Here is a 17,063-nt window from a genome sequence, read left to right as displayed (position 1 = left end):
AGCAGCAGAAAGACACGAGACTTAGGACTTTGGAGAGAGATAAGTAAACACTACAGATAGATGTGCCCAGGTCAAATTTCATGAATGGGGTTTACAACCACTTTAACCACTTCAGCTCCAGAAGATTTTACCCCCTTAATGACCAGGCCGTTTTTTGCGATACGGCACTGCGTTACTTTAGCTGACAATTGCATGGTCGTGCCACGTTGTACCCAAGTAAAATTGATGTCCTTTTTTCCCACAAATAGAGCTTTCTTTTGGTCATATTTGATCACCTCTGCGGTTTTTATTTTGTGCGCTATAATAAAAAAGACCATTAATTTTGAAAAAAAACTATATTTTTTATTTTCTGCTATAAAATATACCCAATAAAAAAATTAAAACACTCTAATTTCTTTATCAATTTAGGCCAATATGTATTCTACTCCATATTTTTGGTACAAAAAAAACCCCAATAAGCGTATATTGATTGGTTTGCGCAAAGGCTATAGCGTCTACAAAATAGGGGATAGATTTATGGCATTTTTATTGTTTATTTATTATTTAGTAGTAATGGCGGTGATCAGTGATTTTTAGCGGGACTGCGACATTGTGGCGGACAGATCGGACACCTAACTGATATATTTGACACTTTTTTGGGAACCGGTGACATTATCACAGTCATCAGTGCTAAAAATATGCACTGACATTGTACTAATGACACTGGCAGGGAAGTGGTTAACATCAGGGGCGATCAAGGGGTTAACTGTGTTCCCTCAGTGTGTTTACTAACTGTATGGGGGATGGGCTGCCTGGAATAACACAGAGATTCATCTTCCTGCATAGCAGAAAGACAGGATCTCGGTGTAATCCCCTATCAGAACGTTGATCTGCCTTTACATTCTGGCAGTCTCCTCTGGCAGAATCTTCTTTGGTCTTATGGAGTGCTAGGTCACCGAGATTGTGAAAGAAACTTTTTTAAACTGAATGAGTGTGATGAGCTAGTATCCATTGTATATCATCATTACCTTTACGTTGTCTCATTAGATACATTTGATACAGTTGATGAGGTCCAAATACCATTAACCTCCTTGGCGGTAATCCCGAGCGTGACTCGGGTCTGACTTTTACTGTCAGGAGCGGTAACCCCGAGTCACGCTCGGGGTAACATTGCAGAGCATCCAGCGGAGCCCTTACCTTCTCCTGGGTTCCAGCGATGCCCTCCACTGTCCTCGGCTGTGCTCCGCTGTGATCGCCAGCCCGATCACAGCATCTCACTTCCTAGTTCCGTTCCCTGCGAGCAGCAGCGGCGCACGGGAGCGGAACTAGGCGGGAAATTCAAAAAGTTCAAAAGTTCAAACACAATAACACACATATAAAAAGAGGTGATACAGTGTAATCTGAGAGGATTACATTGTATCATCTCAGATCTCACTGATACAGTGCCCCTTGCCCCAGTGCCCCTTGCCTCCAATAAAATATTGAGAAGATGGAATCCAAAAAGCGCCATTTCGCTACAAAATCGCCTTTGGAGCAGTTGAATGACAGCGACAGCGACATGGAGTTGCTCCCAGAACTCAGCGATAGCGAGTCGTGGGGAGATTTGTCATCTGACACTGATCTGACAAGTGACAGCGATGACAGCGGTGATGATCCTGCACCTGACATCAGCGATGTGCGCACTTGGTGCCCTATTGAGTGTGATACGGACCAGGTAGCGCCCCCAAGATTTCCCTTCACTGGATCACCTGGGATGAAGGTCGAAGTTGAGCGTGGCAACCCTCTGGCATACCTGCAATTATTTCTCACAGAGGAGGTAATTGAAAAAATTGTCATAGAGACAAATCGCTACCAACAGCAGCAATCCGCTACGCTGCATGCCAGGTTTTCCCGAAGCAGAAGGTGGGAACCAGTGACTAAAGAGGACATCTGGCTGTTTCTCGGACTCATTATGCTTCAGGGGGTGGTGGGGAAACCACGCCAGAAATGGTACTGGACCACCAACAAGTTATTGGCCACTCCATTTTTTGGTACTGTGATGTCCGAATACTGTTTTTCCCTCATCATGAAATATTTTCACTTCACTAACAATGAAGAGTTTGATGAGGCCACGCATCCTGCGCCCAAGCTAAAAAAAATCTGGGAGGTATGCCAAGTTATTGGGAACAATTTCCAGCGGGCCTACGTGCCAGAAAGGGACGTCAGCGTGGATGAGAGTTTGATGGCCTACAAAGGACGCCTAAGCTGGATCCAGTATATTGCATCCAAAAGAGCGCGGTTTGGCATCAAATCATAATGCTCTGCGAGTCATCCACCGGGTACATATGGAACTCGGTCATTTACACCGGTAAAGGCACGAAGTTCAACCCCAGGTACAGCAATTATGGGATGGCGACATCATCTGTCCTTACACTGCTGGAGCCATTACTGAACCAGGGATATTGTGTGACCATGGACAATTTCTATACGTCGCCGGAACTGTTTGAGGTTTTGATCCAAAACAAGACGGATGCCTATGGTACAGTTAGGCCTAACAGACGTGACATGCCATCTACGTTTGGAAAGAAAAAACTAAAACCCGGAGAAATGGTTGCCTGGCAGAAGGGTAAGATGATGGCAATACGTTGGCGAGACAAGAAGGACGTGTGTCTCATGAGCACTGTGCACAATACCTCCACTGCCATGATCCACACAAAAGGTGGGAAAGATGTGCTGAAGCCGCAAGTCGTGATAGACTATAATTGCACTATGGGAGGTGTCGACCGAGCCGATCAGGCAATGACCTTTTATCCGACTATGCGGAAACAGCAGAAAAAATATTACAAAAAGATTTTCAGGCATCTTCTGGAACAATGCCTTTGGAACGCTTACATCTTGTACCGAGCAGGGAGTGACAGGCCTCTTGTTCATGCAGATTTTATCTGGAAGGTGGCTGAGCAGATTTTTGCCAAACACCAGATGCCATCAGTAGATGTGAACAGACCTGGACGACGTGCTGTTGGTGTTGCCAACCCAGAACGCCTAACAGGTCGGCACTTTATGGACTATATACCGCCAACCGCAAAAAAGGCAGCACCTACCAGGATGTGTGTGGTTTGCTGTTCACACAGAGATGACAAGGGAAAAAAAATCAGAAAAGAAAGCAGGTTCTATTGTCCAGATTGTGACGTGGGACTGTGTGCTGTACCTTGCTTTAAAATTTATCACACTCAGGATGGTTATTGAATTTTCTTTGTCTGACAAATTTCTTTAGTTTGTATTACATTATTGAATAAAATTATATTATTTAAAAATTTAAAATCATGATTTTGTGTTTCAAACTTTATCACTTCTGGGATGTCTACTAGAGTCTTGTTTGGTCAGGTTTAAGTAAGTAATTACTAAGAATTGCAGGCCTATAATACATAGCATCAAATTTCCATGCAAAATAATTGTACCGCTTTCAGCACAAAATTCCAGACAGAATCATACCACCAGGGAGGTTAACATTCACATATGTTAAAATGAGCAAATAATGCCGCGTACACACGGCCGGACTTCCCAACAGAAAAAGTCCGATGGGAGCTTTTGGTCGGACATTCCGATCGTGTGTATGCCCCATCGGACTTTTTCTTTCGGCATTTCCGACGGACTCAGATATAGAACATGTTCTAAACCTTTCCGTTGTAAATGCCAACAGAGTTTAGCCCATTGGCAAGTCCACTCGTGTGCACGCGGCATAAGACTTTCATGTGAATGTGGGAACTCCACTCCACTTGAGTAGGTATGAACAAAGAAGAATGCTTAGCTTCCATAGTTTATTTGTCTATATATTTATTTGTCTATACTAAATTTGCAGTATTGAGGGAGTTGATACTGATTTAGTGGAGCTGATTTACTAAGGGAATATAGGCTGTTTACTTAGTAGTTTGAATTTTCAGTTTGGAAGGGAATTTTGACCCAACTTAGATGACTGAAGCTACACTGACGTCAGTCATCTAATCATGCCTGTTTTTTAAATTTCCCTTGCATTAAATGGGTATTCTTTGAAAAGTGAATTATTACCACATTCAAAAAAACTAAATGAAAATGTGTTTACAAAGTGAACTTGCTCTACTGCTTTAGTAAATCAACCCCAGTATGTTCAAATGTTTCATGTACAGAGCTGCAAATTATTTATTTTTTCAGTTGCTAACAAGGAACTAAAAGTAGAAATTGTTTTTATTTTGTGATGCTGTCCATTAAAAGACAATATCCTATTTCTTCATTCGAAATTTACTTCTTTAGGACTTCTTTAACTATGATTTTGGCTCAATTTTATTTTTTTAACTGATGTTTTGTATAATTTTTATTATTTGGGTAATATATTTATTTAAATACACATTTAATGCAGGATGCACCCATGATGCAGGTTTTACAGAGCATTCTGTGTTTTCCAAATAGAAACATAGAATAGACATAGCAAAAAAAAGACCAAGTGGTCCATCGAGTCTGCCCCAATTTTATTATTTATAGATTTTTTACTTTTTTGTATAGATTTGTGTGTGTCCCATGCATGTCTGAATCCACTTTTAATTGACTCACTACACCTGCTGTTTGCTCCAAGCATTAACTACTCTTTTGGTAAATTAATACTTTCCAAGATTAGTTTGAAAGATTTCTGCTACTAGGTTGAGGTCATATCCCTGTGTCCTAGGTCTTCATATTGAAAATACTGTCCTCCTGAACATAATTCAAACTCCTAATGTATTTAAAGGTTTCAGTCATGTCCCCCCTTTCCATTCTTTTCTCCAGACTGTGCTTATTAGGTTCCAGCAGTCTCTTCTGATATTTTCAATCCCCCAGAGATTTCAGTATTACTGTTGCCCATCTTTGGACACACTCTATCTTATATAATCAAATAAAGAACACAGCAGTGGCTTCTCCTTTTTATCTGTCTCTCCCTAAAGGAAACTTCACATTTAGCATGAGATGCATAAGGGATGAGATTCTTTTATGTATAGTTTGAGCACCAGCTATTTATTCCTGTAAAGTAGATGCTTCAAGTTTACAAAGGAATTCCTTTATTACTCTTGGCAGAATGCACAATGTTAGGGGAAAGAAGGGAAGGTAAGTATGTGCAGTTTGTTGAGCATGGGCAAAGCACAGATTCACTTTAAAGCTTTTCCTTCTCCTTGCTGGTTTCCAGAAATTATTATTATTATACAGGATTAATGCAGCAACAACATTTTGTGCAGCGCTTTACAATATAAAGGGAGACAGTACAGTTACAATAAAATAAAATACAAGAGGGTTGAGAAGGCCCTGCTCATAAGAGCTTATCTAATGGATGCCCACTTGTTCTCCAATACAGTTTCTTCCAGAAAACCTGAAACTTGTTTAAATTCTTCACATGTTTAAAATTGTCACTCAACTTTAGGCTTTATTTACACATTTGCGTTTTTAAAATTATGCATTGCCATATACAGTACATTTTAAAGCTTTTTGTTATGTTACATGAGTTTTGTCATGTTCTGGTGCATTGAAACCAAAGTTTTGCACAGCTTTTTTGGTAATCAAAGCAGGTGACCAACACCTGAAACCTCCCCTAGTGTCTTATTTGCCTTTTATGTGACAGTATTACAAATCTATTGAAATATGAGGGCTGTATCAAAAGTAATGCAAAGGTGGGCATAACCTTTTTTACAAACTTACATAGGTTGTTCAAATTTCAGATGTTGATAGAGTAACTCTTTCTCTATAGCAACTCTTTTTCTTCTTCTTTTTCATTGCAGGTAAATAATGGATTTCAAGCAACTTGCTGCCATTTCGTTTTTTCACAAAGGAGGGTGTAGGTTGTCCACCATCCACAGAAGGTTGCCAAATGCTTACAGAGATGACACTATTGACAAGAGTCACCAATGATAACACATTGCTCTTGACAGTGGTGTCATCTCTGTAAACATTTTGTAGCTTTCTGTGGATGTTGGTCAGTCTGCACCCCTCTTCATCAAGACTCAATAACAGCATGTTGCTGTTGCTTGGAATCCATTTACCTGCAATGATAAAGAAGAATAGTTCTATACAGGAAGAGTTACTCTACCAACATGTGAAATTTGAACGACCGATGTACCTTAATAAGCAAAAAAGTTATGCCCACTGCATTGTATTTAGCTGCTTGCCCAGAGTTTACTTTTAGGAACAGCTTTTTTGGTTTCATGTGATTAGGTCTTAGGTTTACTAACAAAGTTAAAGAATGAGTAGACAACACATGTATTTTATCTTTTAGAACTATTGGATCAAGTGTAAATAAAAATAGATCTGTGAGACATAAAATACAGTGAGGGGGGAAATGTATTTGATCTCCTGCTGATTTTGTACGTTTGCCCACTGACAAAGAAATGATCAGTCTATAATTTTAATGGTAGGTTTATTTTAACAGTGAGAGACAGAATAACAAAAATATCCAAAAAAACGCATTTCAAAAAGTTATAAATTGATTTGCATTTTAATCAATGGAATAAGTATTTGACCCCTTCACAAAACATGACTTGGTACTTGGTGGCAATAACTCTTGTTGGCAATCACAGAGGTCAGACATTTCTTGTAGTTGTAATTGAAAAATGCAGCGCTAAACAATAATATAACTAAGGCCACATACATAAGTCCATGTAGGGGTATTGATTGAACAATGTGGTGGAAAAATAAGTCCAAAATAAAAAAATAGTGAGTGAATCAAGTGTTAACTCATGTCCATACATAATAAGCAGGACGGTAATGGATGGTCGGAGACCCACAGGACCCGGTGAATGTAATGTAGATCCGTAGGGCTGAGCTGGCATCAACGATATTAAACATCCAAACAATATAGAAGATGGGTACCCTTACCGAAAGAAGTGAACTCCCCTGTCAGCGACATGGAGTCAAGCAGGCAATGAGCCCCATTGGGCTAGAAAAGGAAATCCAAAGCGTAGAAACGGGCAAGATGAACTTCCGTCACCAGGAACGCCAAGGAACACACGGTAGGTGCCAAAGATGGAAGTTTCCGAGTGTGGAATGGCTGGACAGCACTGGTCATCCAAAAAGAAGGTAATCTTGTCCGAAGATAATGTAAGAGAAAAAATCACCGCTTCCGCATGGTGCAGGTAAAAACAAGGGGATTTTTATTGCTAAAAAGCATCTTGCCCGTTTCTACGCTTTGGATTTCCTTTTCTAGCCCAATGGGGCTCATTGCCTGGTTGACTCCATGTCGCTGACAGGGGAGTCCACCTCTTTCGGTAAGAGTACCCATCTTCTATATTGTTTGGATGTTTAATATCATTGATGCCAGCTCAGCCCTACGGATCTACATTACATTCACCGGGTCCTGTGGGTCTCCGACCATCCATTACCATCCTGCTTATTATGTATGGACATGAGTTAACACTTGATTCACTCATTATTTTTTTATTTTGGACTTGTTATTTTTCCACCACATTGTTCAATCAATACCCCTACATGGACTTATGTATGTGGCCTTAGTTATATTATTGTTTAGCTCTGCATTTTTCAATGATATCTTCAGTTGTTTGTCACAACGTATGCTGCTGCTTACTCACCTTTGTCCTTTACAGAGCGCCCCCAGGTTTGCACACATCTCAGGAGGGATTTTGTCCCACTCCTCTTTGCAGATCCTCTCCAAGTCACTAAGGTTTCGAGGCTGACGTTTGTTAACTCAAACCTTCAGCTCCCGCCACATATTTTCTATAGGATTAAGGTCTGGAGACAGGCTAGGCCACTCCTGGACCTTATTGTGCTTCTTCTTGAGCCACTCCTTTGTTGCCTTGGCCGTGTGTTTTGGGACATTGTCATGCTGGAATACCCATCCACGACCCATTGTCAATGTCCTGGCTGAGGTTGACCCAGTTCTCCTCTGAATCATTCAGATGTTCATTAGCAAACTTCAGACGGGCCTGTACATGTGCTTTCTTGAGCAAGGGGACCTTGCGGGCGCTGCAGGATTTCAGTCCTTCACAGCGGTGTGTGACCAATTATTTTCTTAGTGACTATGGTCCCAGCTGCCCTGAGATCATTGACAGATTGACAGTTATTTTGTGTTTCTTCCATTTACTAATAATCGCACCAACTGTTGCCACCCTCTCACCAAGCTGCTTGGCGATGGTCTTGTAACCCATTCCAGCCTTGTGTAGGTTTACAATCTTGTCCCCGACATCCTTGGACAGCTCTTTGGTCTTGGCAATGGTGGAGAGATTGGAATCTGATTGATTTATTGCTTCTGTGGACAGCTGTCTTTTATACAGGTAACAAGCTAAGATTAGGAGCACTTCCTTTAAAATGCAAATCAATTTATAACTTTTTTGAAATGCGTTTTTCTGGAAATTTTTGTTATTCTGTCTCTTGCTGTTAAAATAAACCTACCATTGAAATTATAGACTGATCATTTCTTTGTCAGTGGGCAAACGTACAAAATAAGCAGGGGATCAATTACGTTTTTCCCTCACTGTAGGTGTTTTGATGTCATAGCACAGTTTCAATATGTATATTGTATGTATAGTTATTCATAGACATTAGAGCATATTATTTCTCAGAAAGAATTCACATTGACATACATTCACTATTTTATCAATTAAACTATTGATTAACTAACTAAACAAACCAAACTTACTTACCTTACTTTTTTATATGAATGAAGTCAAAGTACTTAGTGGACTTAAAATCTTACAGAGGAGAGTGTACATAGCTAGTAAACCCTTTAAATTACTTTTGTTGGATAAACAGTTGTTGTTTGAGTTATTTTATAAATGCTCACATATACAAGCTAGTTAAAGGGGTTGTAAAGGTTAAATTTTTGTTATAAATATAACAAACATGTTATAATTACCTGCTCTGTGCAAGGGTTTTGCACAGAGCAGCCCCGATCCTTCTCTTCTTGGGTACCCCCCCAAGCACTACTGGCCACTCCTCTTCATTGGGTGCCCCCACAGAGAGCAGCTTTTCATGGGGGCGCCCATGCAGGCACGCTCCTATGTCTCACTGCTGCATCCATTGACACAGACAGCGGGACTTGGCCCCGCCCCCCGTGTCACTGGATTTGATTGAAAACTCAAAAAACCTTCTCTATCCAAAAAAAAGTTTAAGCTTTATATTTAATTCACTCCGGGGAACCTAAAAACTCCCCCTTGCAATGGGTCTGCTTCTGCACTGCAAGAGTTAACTGCTCGTTTATGTCTAGACAATGAAGAAGCTGTTTTACTTACCTGATCCCGCATCCCTGGGCAGACCGCGCTCCCCCATGCAGTGCACTGTCCCTGTATAACCAATTCAGGGCTATAGTACCTTCATCAATTTTGATGATGCCAAAGGAGAATAGACCCCCAAAGTGCAGAGATCAGTCTGCTTTACCAAGCCCCCTAAACAAACACAAGTACAGCCCCACTACAAGGAAGTATGTTTACGTTTCCTGGAGTTCAGCATTCATGTAATATATAATGATAACTTTGTTCATGTTGAGTCTACTATAACCGAAGATGATAACAATACTCTTGCAGATTTTGCCACAGTTGATGATGATGATGCCGTTCATGGTTATTTTTAGGTTAACCGTTGATGACTTTTCTTTTTTTAGTGAATTTAGACAGGCTAAATGATGATGTCAAGCGATACAGCTGCACCCCAAGAAATTTCACAGTAAACTTACGGGAAGAGCTGAAGGTTACAAGCGCTGTGTTTTTTCCACGATGCCTACTTGTTAAACGCTGTGGAGGAAACTGCGGCTGTGGGACTCCGTATACCAAATCCTGCACATGTATGTCGGGAAAAACTGTAAAGAAATACCACGAGGTAATATTTTAAACTGTATATTGTTGTCACTTAGGATCCACCATCTTAAAGTCACCCTTTACCTTGTAGAAAATATTCAGCCTGTAAAAACCAGGGATAAAAGACGCTGGATACTTACCTCTCTGTTGAGCAGTGAGTCAAATCTACGTTTTCTTCTTCAGTTACTAGCATGGCTATTATCTGACACAACCAGGTGCATCAGATGGACTGTACCCAGCTGGGCATTGTGTTTACTCATGTTGGTCACCACCTTAGTATAGTATACTGGCAGGAGGAACCACAGTGACACCAACAGGGGGCACGCTATCCTTCACATCCATAACTGTGGAGGAAAACATAGATTTGACTTTGGCTTGTTGGAGAATGAGGTATGTAATTTCTTCTTTCATTGGATCCCACAATAAGAATTTCAATTGTAAACATATTTTGGACTTTTTCCTTTTATCTGGCACATTCTCTTTAAACCAAATATCACATCTCTCTTTCACCTCATTTCCTCTTTCATAATTGTATTTCTTTAACAGTCACAGTTCATGCACACCTCAGACAGTTACTGAAACAATGCATTTTAGGACCTAATACTGAATAGCATAGATTTGAAGATCTCTAGACAATCAGAGACAGCATGGCACATATTTTACATTAAACTGGATTTGAAACCTATAGGAGAAGGATTATGAAAAATAAGGTTAAAAGATGGCGTTTAGGCGAAGAAATTGTTTCGTATTTGGACGCAGAGATCCTAGCATTTTCATTTTTTCTTTCCATTTTGACACAGAATGCAATTTATGTTCAGTATAATTTCAGGAACCTAAAGTTAAAACTATTATATAGAGCAGAAAATCTTTGAATATCAGCTCTGTGATCAGCCAGTCAAGCTGTCCAATTTCTACCTTGTTCAAACAGTCCTCTGCTGTCTTGTCTGGGAAAAGTGTTTGCCAATTCATTTTTCCTCCTCTTATCAGCAAAGCCCATATACCATGCTCATGTTTTTTAATATAAAACACTGGGAAAATCCCAGAGCTGTCAGAGGGCTTGTTAACTTAAACGCTGCCCAAATCTCTCCTCTCGTTCAAGACATTTACTCTTCCTAGAAGAAATAAGATTTTTTTAAAGCAACGTTTCCACTAGCGTCTGTTATTTCATTTCTGGTTTTAATATAGTATGTACGAAGATTGTTGTGTGCTTATTGATGAAATCCAAGAGTGCCTGAGGCATCGATCAATTCTAGAGGAAAAAATGTTTTTAAATGCTGTAATTAATTTGCAAACCTGTTATGTATGTTTGTGTGTGTGTATGTATATAGCTAGCATAGCGGTACTACACGCAGTAGTAAGTGGCAAGTGTGTCCTATTACCGAGAGGCGGCGCACATTTCACGGTCCAGTCCAGAGACCGTTGATCGAGATGGCACACAACAGTGTAAATGCTTGCATGGAACAGCGTGTGGTGATTAGGTAACAGGCATAAAACCCACAGATATCCACAGAAGACTTCAAGCACAGTACAGTTATGAGACACTCAGCCGCAGTAAGACATTTGAATGGTGTAAACATTTCAAAGATGACCATACATCTGTCAGTGACGATCCCAGGCGTGGTGGTTCCCAGCCCACAGCAGTCATTCCTGTGCACATTCAGTGCGTGGAACGCCTGATCCTGGATAATCAATGCATAACCTATCGTGAAATTGCACAAGAGTCCAATCTTTCTGTGGGAATGTAGAGGTATAACAACAAAACCACACTCGCCACCAAAAAAAGGGGAAAACAAAATATAGGAACCCGCAACGAACCCTAATATCTCGGTAAAACAAGGACCTTTCAAGTATTTTAACAAATGTAAGGTAGCGCTTAATTCAAAAGTGCTTATCCAATAATAATGTGCAAAAATGTGCAATGTCATTAGGCGTAGCCTGGACAATGGACGTCAGCACGCTTGGCTAGTCCTCTCTGCACAATTGCTGGCCGATGCTTGTTTGATACACACTTGATGAAGCTTTTGGATGTAAGTGCAATACTGGATTTAGATAAATAATATTTTTTGACAGTTTTACTTTATGTGTGGACCCTTTCTTTTGTATATGCCGCTATCTGGAAGAGGAGAGATTCGGAGCTGCTTGCGGAGCTTGTGACGCTGACCATCGACAGCTGCTATGAGAAACACCTGTATTTGGCCTCATGCGCATTATGATCATTCGTAATTAAATGGTCATGATGTTCTGGTAAGCGGCTTTTGATCTCATCATACAGAAGCCCCTTTGGTTTCCAGTTTGGTATACACTCTCTGTTTTCCTCTTGCCTGTATTGGCACCAACATTTTGAGTATATGGACATTGAATCTATGTTATCTACATGTTTTGTACTGGATTGCAGTATTTCACATAGCGCTGTTTATGTCCATATATCACTTGAATGAATTGTACATTTGATGTGTCAGGTTAGGCCCATACTGCACTTAAAGCGTTTGTTAACCAAAACAAATATAATAAAGATCCTGTTCCTTTAAAGCATGTTATACAGCAGAGTGCTTGTACTGTGTATTTTGGCCCCCTGTATTACCTGAAATACCTGGCTGATCCTGCCAGTTTCTACCCTCCCCTCTGTACACTGACTCCGATATATCAGGGCTGCTGAGCCCTGACACCACTGTCAGTGTACGTGCCTCTGTCATCCGCTGCTATCTGCAGCTCCTCACTGTCTCCCTCTGTCCTCCTCCTCCGCCCTCCCCTCCCTGCCTGTCATCTCTTACTATCGCTGATCTGCTCCTCTCCCTGCTGCTTCAAAACTAACTGATCATTATAACATCCCCTCTGTTAGATAAAAAGCTGTCCTAGTGCCTATGCTTTATAAAATAAAAAACAATTTCTACCTGTTTAACAGGATCTTACAGCGATCACATGACTCCAGGCTCTCAGCTCCTCTCCTCCCCTCCTCCCTGGCTGACGTCAGCAGGGGAATCTCGGCTCCGCCCACACTGAAGATATCACACGGGGAGAGCTGAGAGCCAGGAGTCATGTGATCGCTGGAAGACACTGTTAAAACAGGTAGAAATCGGATTTTTTTTTTTTTAAAGCACAGGCACTAGGATGCAGCTTTTTATCTGACAGAGGGGGTGATATAAAGATGAGATAGTGGCTTAACATCCACTTTAATGTTTATTCTTTATGAATTGCAGATTGTATAGTGTATTTATTTTGCATTTTTGCACATATTATTAGATAAGCACTTTTGAATTCAGTCCTTACATCATTCACGAACATTTTTTAAAAGGTAGCGCACGCTGTGTACTTAAGACAGCTGGCACAGAAGTGTTGATATCTGCACTGCATTGAAGGAGCATTTTGACAGGGAAGGCCAGGATTTTCTGGATCGCATCATTACTTGTGACGAAACCTGGGTACATCATTTCACTCCAGAAACAAAACGAGCATCAAAGCAGTGGAAGCATGTGGACTCACCACCATCAAAAATATTTTGAACAATTGCTTCTGCAGGTAAAGTGATTGCAGGCGTTTTCTGGGACAAACGTGGAGTTATTAATGTGGATTTTCTACCCCGTGGTGCCACTATCAACAGTGAATATTACATCGTGTTCTGAGTGATGTGCATAAAAACGGCCTGATTTGATCACTAAGGACATCCTGTTTCTCCAGGACCATGCATGAGCCTATACTACTCACTGCACTGCATGCACATTAAAGCAACTTGGCTGGGAGGTATTTCCACATCCGCCTTACAGCCCGGACCTCGCTCTCAGTGATTTCCACCTATTTGGACTCCTAAAAGAGTTCCTTGGAGGTCAGCATTTCAGCACCGATGATGTTGTGAAGCAAGCTGTCCTAGAATGGTTCAGGCTTAATGACAAATCTTTCTTTGCCAAAGCTTATCAGGCATTAGTTAAATGCTGGGATAGGTGTATAAATGTAGTAGGGGTAGTATGTTGAAAAATAAATGCATTTTCCACACCTTGAAATTTGTTCTTTTATTATATTAACTCAAAAGTCCCGGTTTGACTTGAACGTTCCTAATATATATATTTTTTATATATATACAATATATTTATATATATATTACTGTGGAAAAGTTAGAGCCACTTGTGAAAACATGCTTTCAAACCTAAATCAAGTCAAGTGCATGATTGAACAATTATAAGATAATTATTATACAAATATGATATCAAACAGAATCAGCTGTAGGTAGTGTGGAAGTGGTCCACTGCACACACGTTTAGGGATATTGGCCTGAGTTCAATCCATGAAAAAAGTATTTAGAATATGAAACAGGCAGCAGGTGCACTCAGCAGGACTTGCAACAGGAGACGCTTCCAATGTGGTTTTATTAATGGCAAGGGAGTTGATTTACTAAAACTGGACAGTGCAAAATCTGGTACAGCTGTGCATAGTAGCCAGTCAGCTTCTAACTTCAGCTTTTTATTAATTTAAAGAGGGAGTCCACCTAAAAAAAAATTATTAAAAGCCAGCAGTTACAAATACTGCAGCTGCTGACTTTTAATAAATGGGCACTTTCCTGTCCTGGAGTCCAGCGATGCCGGAAGCCGATCAATCGCTCGGCTCGGGCTGCTGCCGCTGCCATTCTCTGCATTGCGGCTTCACTTCCCGGTTCCCTACTGCACATGCACGAGTCGCAATGCGCGTCCTAAGTGGTCCCCGCTATCTCCTGGGACCTGTGTGTTTCCCAGGAGGCAGCGTGAAGGGGCGTGACTCCCGTGGGAGTCTATTCCAGGAAGTGGGTGCAAATACCTGTAGTAGACAGATATCTGCACCCACCTCCCCCCTGAAAGATGCCAATTGTGGCACCAGAGGGGGGGGGGATCAAATGAGCAGAAGTTCCACTTTTGGGTGGAACTGTGCTTTAAGCTTTGGCAATGAAACCTGGAAGCTGATTGGTTTCTATGCAGGGCTGCACCAGATTTTGAACTCTCCAATTTTAGTAAGTCAATTCCAATGTTTCAGTGGTGAAGAAGGAATGAAACTTTGTAAGGAAAAACCTTATAAGTAAGTTGCTGAAGTTCACTATAAAAAAATCTTAAAAAATGGCAAGACTTAGGACACAACAACAAGGCACAGGATGATCTTAGTGAATTACAGGGAGAAATTTCAAGGACAGGTGTTTCCAGATTGGTGTGCAAGCTCTTCACCATTCTTGGGAGATGCCCAGTGACACCATCAGTACAGACTTGGCTGATACCCGTGCATACTTGCCAACAGTCCCGATTTTCTTGGGACAATCCCAACAATTGGACCCGTGTCCTGATCTTAACATGTCCCAATCAAAATCCCAATTTTTTTGCTTTTGTCCTGGCCATCAGGACCTTTTTTGTCATTGGCCACTGCAGCTTCTGGCTATGAAAACATGGCCGCAAGTTCTCCTTCCGACTAGCAGGTCTCTTTCCCCGTGTGTTCAGTGGAGAGGGGAGGGGCCTCCAATCCGTGCAGCTAACTGGCTTCTCTCTTCAGTGTACAAGTAGACAATTTGCTTGTACACTGAAGCCTCTTATTACTGCACTTAGGTGTTTAACTTATTAAGTGATAAAACTTTAATAATTAAATATATGTTCTAATTGTGAATAAAACAATCCTGATATTCACCCTTATAAAAACACCTCTGAGTAAAATACCACAATAATCCTTAATGAAAGTTGCCAAAAAGTGTCAATAAACAAATTAATTAATTATGTGCGCCAACATTAAATGCTACAAAGTTCAACTAATTAATAAATCAAGATAGATAAAAATCAGTGCCAAACCAAAGAATATAAATAGGATAAATAAATAAATTAAATATGTGCAACAACCATATATGCTAAGAAGTTCAACTGATTAATAAATCAAGATAAATAAAGATAAGTGCCAAGTTAATAAATCAAGATAAATAAAGATAAGTGCCAAGTCTATTGTGAAATAAATAGTAGCAGATTTACTGTCGCTATCACCACTCCTTCACTTGTGGCGTGTACTGAGATTTTCCCGATTGTCAGCTCATTTCCATGACATGAAAAATAAAGAAAAACAAATCCATTGCGCAGAGATCACAGCAGAATATTACTAAATGCTAGGATCCCCATTCATAAGATCGCATAAGGGTTATAATGATCAGCTGCATACAGCTCTGCGCTGGAGACTGCTCATCCACCGCCAGTGCTCACACACAGCCACTGCTGGAGACGTCACAGGCTCCTCCTCCCATTCATCTATTAATTAGTTGAACTTTGTAGCATTTAATGTTGGCGCACATAATTAATTAATTTATTTATTGACACTTTTTGGCAACTTTCACTAAGGATTATTGTGGTATTTTACTCAGAGGTGTTTTTATAAATGTGAATATCAGGAGGATTGTTTTTTTCACAATTAGAACATATATTTAATTATTTATGTTTTATCACTTAATAAGTTAAACATCTAAGTGCAGTAATAAGAGGTTAATATCAGCGCAATTAGTCACATACACTCAATTATCAACTTTTCACTTATATCAATTGCAGCTATATTATTTGGACATCTCTTAATAGTCACAATTTTTATATAATTTTATCCACGTCAGCGCTTGAGTATCCTCAAAAACATAGAAATGGAGCTGCCGCCAACCCCCAATCCCATGGCCTGCTGCCGGTTTGTGACCTGTTGTGAGAAAGGCCGTGGGGTTGGTGGCAGATTAATTTCTATTGGCAGTCACCCGGGCTCCGCCTCTTGTTTCTTCCCCTCGGTGAGTCGTGCTTGGCCTCCACAACAGCTGGTCTTCTGTAATGGCGGCGGAGATCAAATCATGCAGGAGGGACTCTGCTGGGGACACCTGATGTAAGGAGGGACTCTACTGGGGGCACCTGATGTAAGGAGGAACTCTACTGGGGGCAACTGATGTAAGGAAGGACTCTACTGGGGACAACTGATGGAATGTGAGACTCTACTGGGGACACCTGATGTAAGGAGGGACTCTACTGGGGGCACCTGATGTAAGGAGGGACTCTACTGGGGGCAACTGATGTCAGTGAGGTGAGGTCAGTGGCTGGTGAGGCACTGGCTGGTATCAGAGCCAGATACACACAGGTTACATACGCTGTGACTGTTAGAGTGAGAGCAATAATTCTAGCATTTGACCTCCTCTGTAACTCTAAACATGTAACCTGTAAAAAAATTTAAAGCGTCTCCTATGGAGATTTATAAGTACTAAAGTTTGGTGACATTCCACAAGTGTGCGCAATTTTCAATTTTCAAAACAGACAAATTACTGAAGTTTTAAGTTATAATTTCCAACCAGTAATTTCA

At 40.7% G+C, this 17,063-nt stretch overlaps 1 protein-coding gene across 1 annotated transcript in view; it reads left to right on the top strand.

The window, feature by feature from the left end:
• Nucleotides 1-17,063, top strand: part of PDGFD (platelet derived growth factor D) — a 392,123-nt gene that overhangs the window by 355,438 nt on the left and 19,622 nt on the right. Inside the window, exon 6 of the mRNA XM_073613110.1 lies at nt 9,563-9,777. Within this exon, the coding sequence (XP_073469211.1) occupies nt 9,563-9,777 (215 nt within the window). The remainder of the gene's footprint in view (nt 1-9,562; nt 9,778-17,063) is intronic.

Source organism: Aquarana catesbeiana, linkage group LG02 (genome assembly GCF_042186555.1).
Source record: "Aquarana catesbeiana isolate 2022-GZ linkage group LG02, ASM4218655v1, whole genome shotgun sequence".
Lineage (NCBI taxonomy): Eukaryota > Metazoa > Chordata > Amphibia > Anura > Ranidae > Aquarana > Aquarana catesbeiana.
Note: the sequence above shows the minus strand (reverse complement) of the source record. Positions and strands in the feature narration are given on the sequence as shown.